Below are 19,161 nucleotides of genomic sequence, written 5' to 3'. Positions count from 1 at the left end.
CGGGCAGAAGACTAACAAAAAACAACGATAAAATAGGAGAAAGACAATATTTGAAGTAGAGCATCGCTGGGCAGCCTCAATCACAACAAAATGGCAGAGAGAAGTAAATCCCCAAACCAAACGGCTTTCATTAAAGCAAAATCAAGCTCCTGCATTTCAAGGGGGTCGGGCAAGACACTGGAAAGAAGGAAAAATATGGCAGCATTTAACATGCATGTTCCGGCCTCGGAACATGGAAAAGTGTGTAATTGGAACAGCACTTAAAAATACAGGCGCAGACCTCCCTCTCCTCTTATAGCTTGTTTCTTTTTTATCTCTCTCTTTTGATATGATATTTTCCCTCACCCCCTTCCAAACATCTCCCCTGTATTCTGAAAGTGATAACCTTCTAAATGAATTATGGTAAATGCATAATGAACGTTTTCTCAGCCTGAGCCCTGAAGCCAGCCAAGACGGTTGCATCTTGTTTGGCATGTTGATTTGTTTTGTTGCGCATTCAGCCCCTCTCTTCCTTAAGAGTGCTGCTTGCTCACTGCTTGGGGCATGTAAATAAGAAATTATCCTTGCTGACTAATACTCCTAATACCTCCTTGGGGTAATAAAACATTATTCGACGCTGGCTTCCAATAAACAGAGCTATTGGCACTAAAGCACTCAGATCTCTCCCTCAGTCTGCCCCCTGTCCCTTAAAATAGAGGAACAAAAGTGATCAAGTGTGGTAAAGACACACTGACTATGTGTAGTAAGTAGACTACCATAGGGACTTCCATTCTACCCTAAAACAAGCACCCTTTTGCTAGAAGACTCATTAAAGCATGTAGCAGAGTGGGAATCAGACTAGAAAATGAGCTTATCCCCTATAATGCCCTCCAAAGATTTGCATAAACGTAGAAGATGTGTGCGTGTAAAATCGGGAGAAGAACTCAGATCGTAACCGAATCATCTCTTTATCGTCCTCCCACTCTCTTGGCAGCAGGCTGCATAGTTACAGCTACTACCTGTAGGGTATAGCTGCTCTACTCAGCTCTAAATACTCAGGGTACACCCACCCTTACACTAGACTAGACCACAGCACACAGCTAGCGTGCTATCGCTAACATGCTAGCTAGCAATACACTTACCCTCAACTAGGTTTTGTTTTGAGTGGGACTCTAGCGCTGAGGTGGGGTTAGGAGATGGGGGGGGGGGGGGGGGGGGGGGGGATTAGAGAGCCAAGGGAGACAGAAGAAAGGAGAAAGTAAAAGAGAGCAAGGCCCATTGGTCAAACACAAAGAAGGGAGCGAGGGAGGAGACCCTGGGAGTCAGGGATAAATCCCAAATAAGCACACCTTAAACAGGGCTGGCTGAGCAGCTACGCAGGGCACCGGAGTCCCCCCGCAGGTTTGCCTTTGACAGACGTGGCCTCCCTAACCTCTCTCTCAGCTAGAATGGGGACCGGGGTCAGGCCAGACATAGTCTGGTGCTGCCTATGGCACCTGACTGTCTCTGGGACTCACTCTCTTTCCACCTCACTCACATGTAAACACACACACAGAAACAGAGACACAAAGACAGAGAGAGAGAGAGAGAGAGAGAGAGAGAGAGAGCGAGAGAGAGAGAGAGAGAGAGAGAGAGAGAGAGAGAGAGAGAGAGAGCACCAGGCTGTGGGTGGAAAGCCAATCTGGTGGAGACTAGAGCAATTGGATTATTATCACCTCTTAAGGGTGCCTGCTAAAACAAGACCGACAAATTCCTGGGAAAACAGTATCCCTTTAAAGAGGCAGAGCAGCATTGTCATCCCTGTAAAAATACAGCAGCAGCGAGTAAGCGGAGGCATTAATGGACACGGCAGTGCCCTTGGGGGGGCGTGATCTCAAATCCCTTTTAGCCATATTACATCAGGCCCCGCCACGGTGTTCCACATCGCCACGGTGACGGGAGTAATCAGCTAGGGGACCAGGAGTGTAAGCTCTCTGTGTTATGTCTCCTGTTATGCCTCTCACTCTCTGTTACTCTCTCTCTCTATTTGTCACTCTGTCTCTCTCTTACTGTGTTTCTCTCTCTCCTTTGCTCTACCTCCAACTTACTCTATATCTCTATTTACATCTTCCTGTATCTCTCTCTCTCTCCTGCCCACGAGGTGCAACAGAGAAAAAGTCACCATGTTCCATATAGTTCAATTATGATTGCTTTCCTGTTTCCCCCCATCGTTTCCTCTCTGTTTTTTAATTATACCCAACTCACGTCCAGAGAAGCTGGTCTTTATCTACTCAAAGAGAAGACAGAAAGAAAGAAAGAAAGAAAGAAAGAAAGAAAGAAAGAAAGAAAGAAAGGAAAAAGCGTATCCCCAAAGCTTTCCCCTAATAGCGCATAACATACATTCTCTTCAGCTGCTGTCAGAATAATTTTGGTAATTTTTTCCCTATGTCCAGCAAACATTAGTTTGCACATTAGCCTGACCCAGTTACTGTGGCTGTGCTGCTGCAGAGAGAGAAAGAGAGGGAAAGAGGACCCAGTCTCGGGTTGATCAGAGCCGGGCGGGCCAGGCTGAACTGGGCTGGCGGCCTGTTCATGATTATGGACCAGAGAGACCTAGCCTCAGCCAGAGAGGGAGAGACTGAGGAACATCTGAGAACCAAAGGGAAAGGATGAGAGGAAGAGAGGAGAGGATTGGAGGGGAGAAAGGGGAGAGTGCTTGGGGTGCAAACTGGAGGGGGAAGCGGGAAAGAGGGGGGGGGGGGGGGTGAGAAATGACGTTACTGGAAGTCCTCTGGTTGACTTACTGGAGGGCATTAACACAACTTTTTTGTTTCTTTTGATGTGTGTTTTTTTGTTAATCCACAGATTTGAGCATGTTACGCAGTGAGAGAGGGCGAAGGGGGAGGGGGGACTGGAGAAAGAAAGAGAGGGAGCTGATCATTCTGTTTAATCACCTTTTGGAAGAGGGCCAGATAGTCTGTGGTGCTGGAGTGAGTGAGTGAGTGAGGGTGAGAGAGGGAAAGAGAGAAAGAGGGAGAGACTAAAAGACAGAGGGGGATGAGCCTGAGAGCTGAGCCCTTTGAAACAGCTTGGAGCAAAGCAGCGCGCATGTGAGAGAGAGTGTGTGTGTGTGTGTGTGTGTGTGTGTGTGTGTGTGTGTGTGTGTGTGTGTGTGTGCGTGCGTGCGTGCGTGCGTGCGTGCGTCTGTGTGTGTGAGAGAGAGAGTGAGGCCCTGTTCCCGTAAATGCCTGTGAATGCTGAATCCAGCAAGAATCTGGCCTCAGTGCAGAGTGGAGGGAGCTGAGGGAGCGGGAGGGATCCATTTTAAAACTATGTGCATTAACTATACTTTTCCCCATAGATTAAGCACTCGGCATGAATAATTTAGTCACTCTTATGCTAATGGGATCATGAAAGTATCCCCTCTGTTCTGTGTTTTCTTCCCCCTCCAGAGCAACTATTCTCAGCTTTCAACAATAGCCCTGCCCCTTCCGAACAAACCCAGAGACACTGACAATGCTTTCACAACAACCCCACAGACACCTGAGTAGCAAGGCCTGGACATGTAGTGACACAGGTTACAACACCTTGGAGACCTCTTCATGTACTAATCTTACACATGTAGGAAAGTCATGCTGTAAAGTCTATTTTACGGCCAGACCTGTGTAGGAAAGCTCTGGGTTTATCTGACGTCAGTCTCCTGCTTTGGCTAGGGTGTCACTAAGGTGTGTGGACACCGTGATTGATTGCCCAAATGCCAGTAAGCCACAGGCGGAAAGCACACCAGGCACATCATGATAGCTCTTAATTTATTGTTAATGCGATCATTGTTGCCATTTAAGTGGTTTTGTAAGCAATCTACTGAGGCTCCTCTTCCTAAACCTTTCATCCTGGCTGCCCTCATCCTGGCTGCTCTCAGCCTGGCTGCCCTCATCCTGGCTGCCCTCAGCCTGGCTGCCCTCATCCTGGCTGCCCTCAGCCTGGCTGCCCTCATCCTGGCTGCCCTCATCCTGGCTGCCCTCAGCCTGGCTGCCCTCATCCTGGCTGCCCTCACCCTGGCTGCCCTCATCCTGGCTGCCCTCTGCCTGGCTGCCCTCATCCTGGCTGCCCTCAGCCTGGCTGCCCTCATCCTGGCTGCCCTCAGCCTGGCTGCCCTCATCCTGGCTGCCCTCAGCCTGGCTGCCCTCAGCCTGGCTGCCCTCAGCCTGGCTGCCCTCATCCTGGCTGCCCTCAGCCTGGCTGCCCTCATCCTGGCTGCCCTCATCCTGGCTGCCCTCATCCTGGCTGCCCTCACCCTGGCTGCCCTCATCCTGGCTGCCCTCAGCCTGGCTGCCCTCATCCTGGCTGCCCTCAGCCTGGCTGCCCTCATCCTGGCTGCCCTCAGCCTGGCTGCCCTCATCCTGGCTGCCCTCAGCCTGGCTGCCCTCATCCTGGCTGCCCTCATCCTGGCTGCCCTCAGCCTGGCTGCCCTCATCCTGGCTGCCCTCATCCTGGCTGCCCTCAGCCTGGCTGCCCTCATCCTGGCTGCCCTCATCCTGGCTGCCCTCATCCTGGCTGCCCTCAGCCTGACTGCCCTCATCCTGGCTGCCCTCATCCTGGCTGCCCTCATCCTGGCTGCCCTCATCCTGGCTGCCCTCAGCCTGGCTGCCCTCATCCTGGCTGCCCTCATCCTGGCTGCCCTCATCCTGGCTGCCCTCATCCTGGCTGCCCTCATCCTGGCTGCCCTCACTCCACTTTCTATCGCTCTATCCTTCTTTATTCTTTCCTTCTCTTTCGCTGCCCTCTGTTTTGAAAGAAGAGGGAAGAGGGAGGGATAGCCTGCATGTTTACACACACACACACACACACACACACACACACACACACACACACACACAAACACCCTTGTTGCTGTGGTGGTGTATTGTGGTGAAGTAGGGGCACCGGGTAAAAATGATCAGTCCTCCAACAGCTGGGAGTGACGGCAATGGAACAGCAGGTCCAGGCTCTGCTTTATTGTTTATCTGTTGTTTATGGGCCAGTATTCAGCTTTAATTACTACTCTAAATTAAATTTGAACAGGCACCCAGAGACAGCCAGCTATTTCACTCTGGGGCAGGAACAGCAGCCACAAAAACGCAACAAGGCTTCCATCTTGCATTTTAGCTGAGTCCCTGGCTTCCTTTCTGTTGTGGTTTCATGATTATTTTCTCTCCTCCTCTCTTTTTCTTCCCTTACTTTTATTTGTGGGGGGCTCATTCAAACACACAGAAAAGCTGTACCCAGGCCTTGAAAAAAGAGAAGAAGAAGCCAAAGGTCCGGAAACTGCCAGATTCAGCAGGCCATGTTCGCACTGTGCTAGCTGGTGCTTTCTGGATATGGCCAGGGAGTCCTGTCCCCACCAGGAATGATCCCCCTCTAGTGAGCTCAACCACAATGACCCTGCCTAGAGGGGCCCCTGGCCAGGGGTGGGTGAGCTGCACACACTCCAACACACACTGAAAACACACACACCACACCACCACCAAGGCTAGCACACTCCCGCCGAGCCTCTCTCTTTCTCTCCCTCAACCTCTCTCTCTTTCTCTCCATCAACCCCTCTCTCTTTTTCTCTCCCTCAACCTCTCTCTCTCTTTCTCTCTCTCTTTCTCTCCCTCAACCCCTCTCTCTTTTTCTCTCCCTCAACCCCTCTCTCTTTTTCTCTCCATCAACCTCTCTCTCTCTTTCTCTCCCTCAACCCCTCTCTCTCTTTTTCTCCATCAACTTCTCTCTCTGTCTCTCTTTCTCTCCATCAACCTCTCTCTCTCTCTCTCTCTCTCTCTCTCTCTCTCTTTCTCTCCCTCAACCACTCTCTCTCTTTCTCTCCATCAACCTCTCTCTCTCTCTCTCTCTCTCTCTCTCTTTCTCTCCATCAACCTCTCTCTCTCTCTCTCTCTCCATCAACCTCTCTCTCTCTCTCTTTCTCTCCCTCAACCCCTCTCTCTCTTTCTCTCCCTCAACCTCTCTCTGTCTCTCTTTCTCTCCATCAACCTCTCTCTCTCTTTCTCTCCCTCAACCTCTCTCTCTCTCCCTCAACCTCTCTCTCTCTTTCTCTCTCTCAACCTCTCTCTCTCTCTTTCTCTCCCTCAACCTGTCTCTCTCTTTCTTTCCCTCAACCTCTCTCTCTCTCTCTCCCTCAACCTCTCTCTCTCCCTCAACCTCTCTCTCTCTCTCTTTCTCTCCCTCAACCTCTCTCTCTATTTCTCTCCATCAACCTCTCTCTCTCTTTCTCTCCCTCAACCCCTCTCTCTCTCCCTCAACCTCTCTCTCTCCTTCTCGCCCTCAACCTCTCTCTCTCTCTCTTTCTCTACATCAACCCCTCTCTCTCTTTATCTCCCTCAACCCCTCTCTCTCTCTTTCTCTCCCTCAACCTCTCTCTAGCTCTCCCTCAACCTCCCTCTCTCTTTCTCTCCCTCAACCTCTCTCTCTCCCTCAACCTCTCTCTCTCTCTCTTTCTCTCCATCAACCCCTCTCTCTCTTTATCTCCCTCAACCCCTCTCTCTCTCTTTCTCTCCCTCAACCTCTCTCTAGCTCTCCCTCAACCTCCCTCTCTCTTTCTCTCCCTCAACCTCTCTCTCCCTCAACCTCTCTCTCTCTTTCTCTCCCTCAACCTCTCTCTCTCTCCCTCAACTTCTCTCTCTCTCTCTCGCTCCCTCAACCCCTCTCTCTCTTTCTCTCCCTCAACCTCTCTGTCTCTCTTTCTCTCCATCAACCTCTCTCTCTCTTTCTCTCCCTCAACCTCTCTCTCTCTCCCTCAACCTCTCTCTCTCTTTCTCTCTCTCAACCTCTCTCTCTCTCTTTCTCTCCCTCAACCTGTCTCTCTCTTTCTTTCCCTCAACCTCTCTCTCTCTCTCTCCCTCAACCTCTCTCTCTCCCTCAACCTCTCTCTCTCTCTCTTTCTCTCCCTCAACCTCTCTCTCTATTTCTCTCCATCAACCTCTCTCTCTCTTTCTCTCCCTCAACCCCTCTCTCTCTCCCTCAACCTCTCTCTCTCCTTCTCTCCCTCAACCTCTCTCTCTCTCTCTTTCTCTCCATCAACCCCTCTCTCTCTTTATCTCCCTCAACCCCTCTCTCTCTCTTTCTCTCCCTCAACCTCTCTCTAGCTCTCCCTCAACCTCCCTCTCTCTTTCTCTCCCTCAACCTCTCTCTCTCCCTCAACCTCTCTCTCTCTCTCTTTCTCTCCATCAACCCCTCTCTCTCTTTATCTCCCTCAACCCCTCTCTCTCTCTTTCTCTCCCTCAACCTCTCTCTAGCTCTCCCTCAACCTCCCTCTCTCTTTCTCTCCCTCAACCTCTCTCTCCCTCAACCTCTCTCTCACTTTCTCTCCCTCAAACCTCTCTCTTTCTCTCCCTCAACCTCTCTCTCACTTTCTCTCCCTCAACCTCCCTCTCTCTTTCTCTCCCTCAACCTCTCTCTCACTCTCTCTCCCTCAACCTCTCTCTCTCTCCCCCAACCTTTCTCTCACGTTCTCTCCCTCAACCTCCCTCTCTCGTTCTCTCCCTCAACCTCCGTCTCTCTTTCTCTCCATCAACCTCCCTCTCTCCCTCAACCTCTCTCTCACTTTCTCTCCCTCAACCTCTCTCTCACTTTCTCTCCCTCAACCTCTCTCTCTCACTTTCTCTCCCTCAACCTCTCTCTCTCTTTCTCTCCCTCAACCTCTCTCTCTCCCTCAACCTCTCTCTCACTTTCTCTCCCTCAACCTCTCTCTCTCTTTCTCTCCCTCAACCTCTCTCTCACTTTCTCTCCCTCAACCTCCCTCTCACTTTCTCTCCCTCAACCTCTCTCTCACTCTCTCTCCCTCAACCTCTCTCTCTCTCCCTCAACCTCCCTCTCTTTCTCTCCCTCAACCTCTCTCTCTCCCTCAACCTCTCTCTCACTTTCTCTCCCTCAATCTCTCTCTCACTTTCTCTCCCTCAACCTCTCTCACTTTCTCTCCCTGCATCTCTCTGGGGAGTCTATGTTTCTGCAGAACATGGGGGATTGTTCAATTGCTGAGAAAATGTACAAAATGTTTTATCTTTTTTTCTGCTGGGCCTTTTGATAGTAAAAGTGGGGAATAGTGTGGAGAGGCATTTTACTCACCACTCAAGATGTCAAAATGGATTTGCTTTTCATGCATAGCTAATAATTACAGGAGCGGTCTAAAGAGAGAGAGAGCGAGAGAGAGAGAGACAGAGAGACAGAGAGAGAGAATGAGAGAAAGCTTCCCTACCCTGAAGCTGTATCAGTAGTGAGGATGTTTCTGATATCTCAAGATAAGCTCAGAAGAAATCAAAAGAGCTGCTAATCCAAAGAACTGTAAGCCGAGCCAACGCTGATAGTCTGATGGTGGAGAGCAATGAGCTGCAATCTCTTAAGGACAACTATTGAAACTTCTCCCATGTGCCAGTGCTGTTTCTTAAGCTAGAACACAGGAAGTCCTGCTCACAGAAAGTCTGAAGGTAATAATGCATACTTGTGTTTTTTTTTAAATAAATTCCGTTTTTTTTTAAGTGTGTGAAGGAATGAGGTGGAGAAGGATGAGACAGAGGGGGTTGGGGTTAGCAGGCCTGTGTGCTGTACCCAAACCCTCTTTACAAGGTGTCAAAACCTTAACTGGCAATCTCTACTGACAGCTTTGAGCATGCTTCACCTTGCTTTACTGCTTCACAGTAAATTATTCCGTAAGAGGGGCTACACATATTTTCTCACTGGGTAAATAGTTTTCTGGCAGGGGTTCAGAGTGCTGCTCAGTGCCGAGATACAAGCCAGAGATTACAAATGTACATTTTGCTCACAGCGACCATCTCGAGGCCTGTATACACACACACACACACACACACACACACACACACACACACACACACACACACACACACACACACACACACACACACACACACACACACACACACACACACACACACACACACTTTCTCTCTCTGTAAGGAGGGAGAGGTATGTGAGGTGTATACTGTAATGTACATCTACCAGGAACTCTAAACTGTCAAAGTGATGTCTTCATTAACATGAGGAGGAAAACAAGAGGAGAATTCACACTCGCCAACGCATCCCCTCAGCCATGGTCAGAGACCCCCTGTGTAGATCTTATATAATCAGGAACATTTCAAACACATGCTGGGAAGCACAAGACCCAAAAGGGTGTCCTTAAGACTTCTCCTTTAAAAGAAATGGAGGGATATTTAAGCCCCACACACCTTTTAAAGGTGTTTGCAGAAAAAGGTTGATTCTGTTTTGTTTTGTTTTCTCACAGAACCCAAAGGATTGAACTGGAGCTCTTGTCTTTCCATCTGCCTCCCCCTCTCTCTCTCTCCCTCCCTCTCTCTCTCTCTCTCTCTCTCTCTCTCTCTCTCTCTCTCTCTCTCTCTCTCTCTCTCTCTCTCTCTCTCTCTCTCTCCTTATACCCCTCTCCCTCCCCTCATTCTTTTTACCTCAACTAACCTCCACCCCTTTTAACAGAGGCTAACCTGTTAAATACCTCATTAACCAAGTAAGGCACACGTTTAGCTCTTTCACTGTGGGCTTAAGTGTTCCGACTAAGGAGTGTATTTTTCTAATGTGGAAATATGGTTGAGATGGGAAGCCTGGCCATGCGTGAAGTGGAGTGGATAGGAGTGGGGACTGTCAGAGTGGAAGGGTCAGAGTCGGGAGTCAGGGAGAGCTTCAAGCGTTAACGTAATTGCAAGAATGTGAAAAATGAGGCGGCTGGGCTCCTGAGCGGAGCGAAAGGTCAGAGCGCGCCTCACACAAAACAACTGGCTGGAGAACGGCCTCATTAGACCATTAAATCAGCGGCCCCCTCTCTCTCCCCTTTCTCTCTTCTTTTTTCTCATTCACACTCTTTTTTTCTCTCTGTCTTGATTTCCTCTCTCAACTCATTTTCCCAAATCTCTTTTTTTCTCCACATTTCTCTTTTTCTTTCTTTTGCTCTATCCCTCTCCTCCATCTTTTCCTTGTGTTTGAAGGGCTTTTTAACCCAGGCTTTGAGCTGGAGCTGTGTACAGTATTTAGGCTCTTTTGGTCTTGGGCAGGGAGGCCCAGGTCCTACGGGGTCCTCCTCGGCCTCCTGCTCCGCGTCGTACAGTAACTGTCTTTGCCTATATTGATCAGCTGTTACTGGATCCGGTGCAGAGGAGTCGATAAGTGCTCTGTGGATTACAGGTCACTTGTACTTATGTGTGTAAAATAATCAATAGGCAGTGCATTTCTCTACTCCCCTGTTCTCTCTACTCTCTCTGTACTCTCTCTGCTCTCTGTACTCTCTCTACTCTCTGTACTCTCTCTGCTCTCTCTACTCTCTGTACTCTCTCTGCTCTCTGTACTCTCTCTGCTCTCTCTACTCTCTGTACTCTCTCTACTCTCTCTGTACTCTCTCTGCTCTCTCTACTCTCTGTACTCTCTGTACTCTCTCTGCTCTCTTTACTCTCTGTACTCTCTCTGCTCTCTCTACTCTCTGTACTCTCTCTGCTCTCTCTACTCTCTCTGTACTCTCTCTGCTCTCTCTACTCTCTGTACTCTCTCTGCTCTCTCTACTCTCTGTACTCTCTCTGCTCTCTCTACTCTCTCTACTCCCCTGTTATCTCTACTCTCTCTGCTCTCTCTACTCTCTGTACTCTCTACTCCCCTGTTCTCTATACTCTCTCTACTCTCTCTGCTCCCCTGTTCTCTCTACTCTCTCTGCTCTCTCTACTCTCTCTACTCTCCTGCTCTCTCTGCTCTCTCTACTCCCCTGCTCTCTCTACTCTCTCTGCTCTCTCTACTCTCTCTGCTCTCTCTACTCCCCTGCGCTCTCTACTCTCTCTACTCTCTCTGCTCTCTCTACTCTCTCTACTCTCTCTGCTCTCTATACTTTCTCTGCTCTCTCTGCTCCCCTACTCTCTCTACTCCCCTGCTCTCTCTACTCTCTCTGCTCTCTCTACTCTCTACTCTCTCTACTCTCACTGCTCCCCTACTCTCTGCTCTCTCTGCTCTCTCTACTCTCTCTGCTCCTCTGCTCTCTCTACTCTCTCTGCTCCCCTACTCTCTCTGCTCTCTCTATTCTCTCTGCTCTCTCTGCTCCCCTACTCTCTCTGCTTTCTACTCTCTCTGCTCCCCTACTCTCTCTGCTCTCTACTCTCTCTGCTCTCTCTGCTCTCTCTACTCTCTCTGCTCCTCTATTCTCTCTACTCTCTTTGCTCCCCTACTCTCTCTGCTCTCTCTATTCTCTCTGCTCTCTACTCTCTCTACTCTCTCTGCTCTCTCTGCTCTCTCTACTCCTCTATTCTCTCTACTCTCTCTGCTCCCATACTCTCTCTGCTCTCTCTACGCTCTCTGCTCTCTCTGCTCCCCTACTCCCTCTCTGCTCTCTGCTGACTACTCTCTCTGCTCTCTACTCTCTCTACTCGCTCTGCTCTCTCTGCTCTCTCTGCTGACTACTCTCTCTGCTCTCTACTCTCTCTGCTCTCTACTCTCTCTGCTCTCTCTGCTCTCTCTACTTTCTCTGCTCTCTCCCTTTCCCCCTTGTGCAAACCTCTTTTCTGCATCGCTTAGTCCCTTCTACTACTAGCTTTGCAGGAATGACAAACAATAAATATAAAATAAACCTGAATATAACAGAAAAGTCATTTGACAGATGTACCTACACTTACTTCTATAAATGGGGTAAATGTGGGTTAAATCTTTGAGCTAAATCTTAGAGCTACTTTCCACCTTGCTAATTTGCAGTGCACCTCGTGAGCCGGAGTTACTGTCACTGTCAAGCCCCTTCCGCTCAGCCAGACAGCTGCCTGTAATGCAACTAGTCCTGACACGGGACCACCACAGGCCCACCTCTAGGAGTGTCTCTGTGGTCAGTAATGGTTCAGCAGCACAGCCACTCCAACAGGCCCACAGACTCAGACAGACTCTATGATTAAACCAGCACAACCACAGAACAGAAACACACACACCATCGATGCATTTTATTGCCTATTGGCAAAACGATAGCCATGATTGGACATGACAAGCGTCTGGCGTCTTGTGGAGACAGACTGTGAGAGAGAGAAGAGTGTGTGTGTGGTGTGATGAAACACCATGTAAACCCCCGAATGGAAATGGACACAAACAATAACACACACTCGTGCACACATACACACACACACACACTGCCGCCAGTGAAAGGAGATCTGACTGCAACAGAGAACACTGAAAACAAGGGCAGTACAAGAAAGGAAAGGCTAATGGCTAATCAACACTGTTGTCTTAGCAAAGACACTAGTAAGATAACAGAGTTAGATCACTTAAGTTTGTTCTGTTTTGGTGTTGATGCATCGTGTTGATGCCTGTGTTTCAATAGTTCAACAAAATGTGAATACAAGAAGATCTAAACAGTTTAACTATCCAAAATGCAGACTCACAGACATGACTTGCATTATTGGCTGGCCCTCGCTTCATAATTCGTCACCAAACCCACTGGCTCCAAGTCATCTATAAGTCTTTGCTAGGTAATGCCCTGCCTTATCTCAGCTCACTGGTCACCATAGCAGCACCCACCCGTAGCACACGCTCCAGCAGGTATATTTCACTGGTCACCCCCAAAGCCAATTCCTCCTTTGGCCGCCTTTCTTTCCAGTTCTCTGCTGCCAATGACTGGAACAAATTGCAAAAATCACTTAAGCTGGATGGAGACTCATATCTCCCTCACTAAATTTAAGTACCAGCTGTCAGAACAGCTCACAGATCACTGCACCTGTACATAGCCTATCTGTAAATACCCCATCCAACTACCTCATCCCCATACTGTTATTTTTTTTCTTCTCCTTTGTACGCCAGTATCTCTACTTGCACATTCATCTTCTGCACATCTATCACTCCAGTGTTTAATTGCTATATGTAATTATTTCACCACCATTGCCTATTTATTGCCTTAAGGGTAAATAAAAAAAATAAAAAATGATAACTGTAATAGAATGTATGCATTATGATAGGCAGGCAGGCAGTCCAGACTATAAAAAGCACAAGCTGTTCTGAGCTGTAATTGGGCTTGTAGAGCTAGCAAAGTTAATATGTTTTAAATGCTAGTGAGAACTGGCAGAAATATCCTATTAACCACCAGCTTTCTTAGCACTCTACCTCTAAATAGCTACAGTTTACAGCAGTTAATAAGCTGCTCTCTGTGTGTGTGTGTGTGTGTGTGTGTGTGTGTGTGTGTGTGTGTGTGTGTGTGTGTGTGTGTGTGTGTGTGTGTGTGTGTGTGTGTGTGTGTGTGTGTGTGTGTGTGTGTGTGTGTGCGCGCAAGTGAGAGAATATTAACACTTTAACACCATTTCTAATGAGCAGTAATTGTAAATTTGATCGTCTCCAAAAGTAGTGTGTTGGCAAGTCTTTAAAATATTATGTTGCATGTGTGCTTGTATGAGTGTGTGTGCATGTGCATGCCTCTATGTGTGTATGTGTGGGATGTGTGTGTGTGTGTGTGTGCTGGCTCACCTAGTTCGCTGCTGTTGTCGCCGCTCTGTGAAGCGTGGCCCCCACTGGAGGGCCCTGGCGTGCCGGCCGAGTGTGTGGAGGTGGCGTCATCGTGGTCTCTCCAGGAAGCTGGGTTCTGCATGGGTTTTACAAAAAGAGAGAGAGAGAGAAAGAGAGGATTCATCCGTCCGCATTCCCCATCCAAACCGCAAACCAGGAGTGGCGAGAGAGAGAGAGAGAGAGAGAGAGAGAGAGAGAGAGAGAGAGAGAGAGAGAGAGAGAGAGAGAGAGAGAGAGAGAGAGAGAAAGAGAAAGGGAGACCACATGAGTATGTTGGAAACATGAGAGTGACATCTGTAAGAGTCTACAGTGCAGTGAGGATCTCTTGGACTGCTTACATTTTCTGGGCAAGCAAAGAGTTCCACTCATTTTGCCCCTCGCACACAATCAACAATGCCACTACAATCAAAGGCCGAAAGAAACAAGCTTAGCGCATTAAACCGTCTGGCACTAAAGTCTCAACTCTGCAATCACACAGTTTCATTAATACATAAGAGCACACAACACAGCGACGACGGTTAATGTGCCGTCTGATTTTGAACGGTGCAGGCAGGGCGCTCGCTGAAGAATTGTCTAAACACATATGGCCGGGCCCCGTGGAGTTAGTTTATACCGTAACCAATTGAGACTTCCGTGTCAAGTGAGAAATATCGAGGTAAGAAGCCTAAATACACCACAAGAGCTATTCATCATTAGCACTGTCAGAAATGAAAATAAGATATGACAGTGATTCTCCCTCTAATCTGCCAAAAATGCACACCTACACACGCCCCTACACACAGAGACAGAGACACACACACACACACACACACACACACACACACACACACACACACACACACACACACACACACACACACACACACACACACACACACACACACACACACACACACACACACACACACATTCAGAGAAAGTACAGAGCACTCCTATAGAGCAAACTGGCTCAAATACTGGTGCAGTAATAGTTTTTACAGAAAAATATAGAGCTCATAAGTAGAGTTTTTCCTTTCTCTCTCTCCTTCCTCTCTCTCCTTCCTCTCTCTCCTGGTCTTTCCCAGGTCCCTGCAGGTCCGGACCGGGAAACAGGAATTCTACAGTACTGTACAGGAAAGGCTTTATCAGTGCCACACGAAGGCAGGCTAGAGGGGGAATTTCCTCTGCCATTCACACCACAGAGAGACAGACTGTGAGACACACAGCACAAACAGACACATGAGTCACACACACACAACCACACAAACACACAGGATAGCCTATTCAAATATAACTCATCACCTGAACACGATGACAAAATGTTGGCGAATGCTGGCCCAACGTTGTCTGGGGGCCTGGAAAAGCAGCCCCTTGAAAGGAGCCCAAGCCAAACAAACACAGGCCTGCACCAAGGCTTCCCACAAACCTCATCCCACTTCTCCCCGCTTTCTTTTTTCAGTCTCAAACACACAAACACACATACATATATGAAAAGTGGGAGGGGAATACATGGCACAGAAATATTTCAAAAGAGACCGTTTTTTTACCATTCTGCCTCAGATCGGTAGCGTTCGCGCTGAACTTTCGCCTGCTAGTGAGGCTGTCCCAGTTTGAGTGAGCTGTTCTGGGGGAGGACAGACAGGGGAGGGCCTGGAGAGGAGTTCACGAGGAGAGGCTATGAGACAGCAGCACAGAGCGGTTCGCTGACTGGCTCGCTGGTTCCCTTGGGTGCCTGGTCCTTATGTGCTCCTGCTCCAGCTGTGCCTCAGCTCAGCAGCCCTCCTTTTATCTGGTACGTTTTCAGGGAGGAAGGCTGTGTTCTCAAACAGCTCAGAGCGGGGCGGCAAACAGCAGACAGACGCAGGCCCTTCAGCCCCAGCCACAGCGCTCCACTACAACCCCTCTCAGCGTCAGCTGTTCACCGGATGGCAATCAGATAAAGAACTGGGAGAATTACCCAGAAGAGGAGAGGAGGTGGGGGGGAATAAGGCAGGCCGGACCGAACAATAGCCCCCCGTGGGTTTTAGCCCTTCTGAACAAGGGAGTGGAAAAGAAGAACGTCCCTACTTAATTAAGAGGGGACGGACGATTGGGATCTACTGCTTACCTGGGCTATTGATCAGATATATGGGCTGAGATGGGCTTTGATGCGTCCAAGAGCCTTCGTTTACAAGTATCGGTATATTTTTTTACATAGAGAGTAACATCACTAATGTTAGACATCTCATAACTCTTCAATTAAGTCTCACGAGCAAATGTCATAAAAAAAATGTAAGTGAACGAGAGAGAGAGAGAGAGAGAGAGAGGGAAAAAGGCGTCAAGAATCCCAGGCAGTGTATGATGTATTTAGCCAGAGCCAGACTCCAAATGGCCTCTTGTTGTTCTAAGGGAAGAAAATGACTGGGTTCCACTTCCTGACACTGAAACACCCATTGCCGGCCAGACTGGCCTAGAAAGCTACTATACATTACAGTACGCTAACTAACTCCCTCTCTCTCTCTATCTTTCTCTTTCTCTCTTCACATCCACAACACTGCAGCCAGCCAGGTCAACTTCTAGTCTGAGGGCCAGCTATGCCAGGGAACCACATGGATTTAATGCAACGGCTGAATCGATAGGACTTCATTTAGCTATCATTGCACAGTAATGTGTCATTTTTAATGGCTCGGGTACTAAATTAAAATCAGAGACACCTTAGCTAATGGTGTTAAAGGGAGTGATATTTGGCAGTGAATTGCTAGCCAGAAGTACAGTAAATGGAAGCTTGGCCAGGGATCTAGGCCTGGACTAAACTAAGCCTAGTTGGTCACAGTAACATAAGCAAAGACCAAACAACGGTAAGATTATTATGTAGGGCCAATCATATGCTGATGTTTTCATTTGGTCAAACAGACGCCACAGTGTGCATATCTGTCGCTCACCTCTCTTCAATAACCGCTCTCGCACAACATGACAAGAAATATCACAACACAGGCATTAACTTTCCACACTCAACAAGGTTAACCTTTCTGAGCTAGGAAGGGTGTTTGAGTCCATTAAACTTCAAACAAGCTGGAGGGGAAAAAAAACCTACGTCGCCGAAAAGGGTCTTCCTTCATCAATCTAAAAACCAAGAGCGCTACAGAAACAGAAGAAGAAAAGGGGGGGGGATAAAGCCAGCAGCACCACGTCATGTGACTACTCCCTGTAGCTTGGCATAATTACGAGTCAAAACATGGTTCCCTCCATGCTCTTCTCTAATTGTGTTAAAGAGCACTGTTACCAGGAGGAGAGACGAGAGCAGCAACGAGCAAACACAACACAACACACAGCGCAGGCAGACAGGCAGACAGACAGACAGGCAGGCAGCACAATAGGTAGACGAGATGGAAAATAAGATACAAGGCAAGCCTGGTCTCCCGGGGCTGACTTTTCTATTTGCTGGGGTTAGCGTCTCACAGCTGATAATGCAAGTTGTAATTAATATAAAAGCAGGAGACAATATGGGGGAGAGGCTTGTAGTGCATCAGGGCCACAGGAGAACAACTCACTCCTCCGCTCCTGTTCTCCTCCTTTTCTCATGTACACACGTCTGACATGCCCATCGCAGCAATTTCACCGGCTTTTCCCCCTTGGAATTTCAAATCAAATTGATTTAGCGCTGTCATTGAATTTTGTTCAAATTCCCAAGATACCTAGGGGGGGGGGGGTTGAAAAAGAAAAGAATGCAGAGTGATTCAGGGGACTACACTGGTGTATAGTGTAGTCTCTAACAACACTGCCTTCAACGGCTCGGCCTGGGAGGCTCCTGTGCTGAACATGTCCCATAATGCTGACACACTAGAAACATACAGATTCATTAATCATAGCCGGCTGACATTTCAAGACGCATCTTGCCACCCCTCGTAAGCAGTTAAAGTCCTCGGCCATTTTGGACGATTTTTACACTTAATTATAGAGACACGCCAAAGAAAGATGTTAAACGTGAAGGTACTCTTCTGCTGAACAACTGAGCATTTTTACAAGACCTACATTTATCCTTCGAGAATAGAAAGGAAACATTAATTAAGTAACTAATAATTCACTGTTGTGTGTTTTAAGAGAGGCCTGGGTGACTGCCAGAGTGTATGGTGGGGGATTTACTTCAGGGCGAAATAAGTCTCATTCCACTGAATGGCACATTACATGTGCAATCATTCTATCAGAATGCACAGATAAGAACGGGATTCCACTCCATTGAATGCTATGTGATTGACGACATCGACTCATACCAACACGAGAACATTACTCGTCAATCTGACAACTGATTGATTCAAAAAGACATCTCGACCACAGATAACAGCGTCTTAGAATACAGCTCGAATATTTCAGATGACAAAACAACAAGAAAAGGCATTGCGAATACACACCCCTGGGCAGTAGTCATTATGAATATGCATGGTGCAATAGGTGTAACATGCAAATCATCTGACAACTAATAGTACTACAGCTTTAGAAACGTTTTTTTTCTTCTCCCCGGCTCAGTTGTAGGTTGCATCTGCGTCCATTGCACGGAGCTAGGAGGGAGAGAGCTAGGAGGGAGGGACGGGCGAGTAGGGATTGTGTGTATTTCTCTCCCTTACTACCCATATTGATTAGACATGCCTGCCAACAGGCCCCTGCATCTGAACACAAATCAAATAGGAAACGTCGGCCCAGACGTTCTACCATCACAAAACAATTGTCTGGAACAGTGCAGTCAGGCCACTCAACTACATATTATTTTGACGGGGGATCCAAACAGAGACAGTTCGGTCGGCGAGAGCTAAGTGCTAGTTAAATTAGAACATCTTCCAAAATGGAGAAATTCCATGGTTCGACAGCACCAGAAGCCCCGGAGGCTAGACGTAAGGCCAACACAGGGAGGCAGAGTGTATGATTATGGAGCAAAGCGTGTGTAGTGCTAAGCATAGGAACATAAAGAAACAGGACATACATTACATGTCCAATGACAACAACAAACGCCATTGTACGTTGTACAAGATGTCATATTATCGGTTTGATTCCTTGTCATCATCATTCCATCAGATCAATGGGTTTTTACAGCCCAAGCCTTTACCAGAGAACCAAATGTAAACACTAGTGTTTTCTCTCTGGCCGTGCAGTGCTAGGATAACCTGCATAACCTTTGTGGGAACTATAACCAACAGCCCTCAAGCGTTGAGTGAAAAACCGAGAGTGGCAGAAAACTCAAATCCAACAATATTTCTTCATAACAGACTATGCACAAGTCGTAAAAAAGATGTCAACAGCATGCGCATGTGTTGGGGGATAAATCAAATCTTGGCCAATATGTACAGCTTGGTGGAAAAAGGCTGTACAATAGACACGAGGAGGCACAAAGAACAAATTCATTAGAACAGATCATATTCCGCAACCATTCATTCTAGACTATTTGGTGCCTTAATTGGATGTAGCACAGAGAAGGCAGAAATGTCATTTCATTAATTAAAAGACATGCGAGTACAGCAATAGTCATAGAAATCCAACGTAAGAAATCAACAGTGCCATAAAGGCCCCCTCTGACAATGGTATAATCCAATCAGCTCTGACAATACAGCGTTGAAGTGTAAATAACAGAGCACTTATTAGGGTCTACTGTCAGGTAGAGAATTGAGGGGGCTAGAGAGGGAGAGCAGCCAGGTCACATCAAATCGACTTAAGTATTTGACGTTTGTCCTGGTCCCCAGGACGTTGGGAGAT

At 48.0% G+C, this 19,161-nt stretch overlaps 1 protein-coding gene across 11 annotated transcripts in view; it reads right to left on the bottom strand.

The window, feature by feature from the left end:
- The window catches only part of LOC110497754 (homeobox protein Meis2), a 111,039-nt gene that overhangs the window by 83,789 nt on the left and 8,089 nt on the right, over positions 1-19,161 (bottom strand). For all 11 annotated transcript variants that reach the window (XM_036954721.1, XM_036954720.1, XM_036954726.1 and 8 more), the window contains one exon: positions 13,423-13,537. In XM_036954721.1, the coding sequence (XP_036810616.1) occupies positions 13,423-13,537 (115 nt within the window). The remainder of the gene's footprint in view (positions 1-13,422; positions 13,538-19,161) is intronic.

The sequence above is a fragment of the Oncorhynchus mykiss genome, chromosome 19 (assembly GCF_013265735.2).
Source record: "Oncorhynchus mykiss isolate Arlee chromosome 19, USDA_OmykA_1.1, whole genome shotgun sequence".
Classification (NCBI taxonomy): Eukaryota; Metazoa; Chordata; class Actinopteri; order Salmoniformes; family Salmonidae; genus Oncorhynchus; species Oncorhynchus mykiss.
Note: the sequence above shows the minus strand (reverse complement) of the source record. Positions and strands in the feature narration are given on the sequence as shown.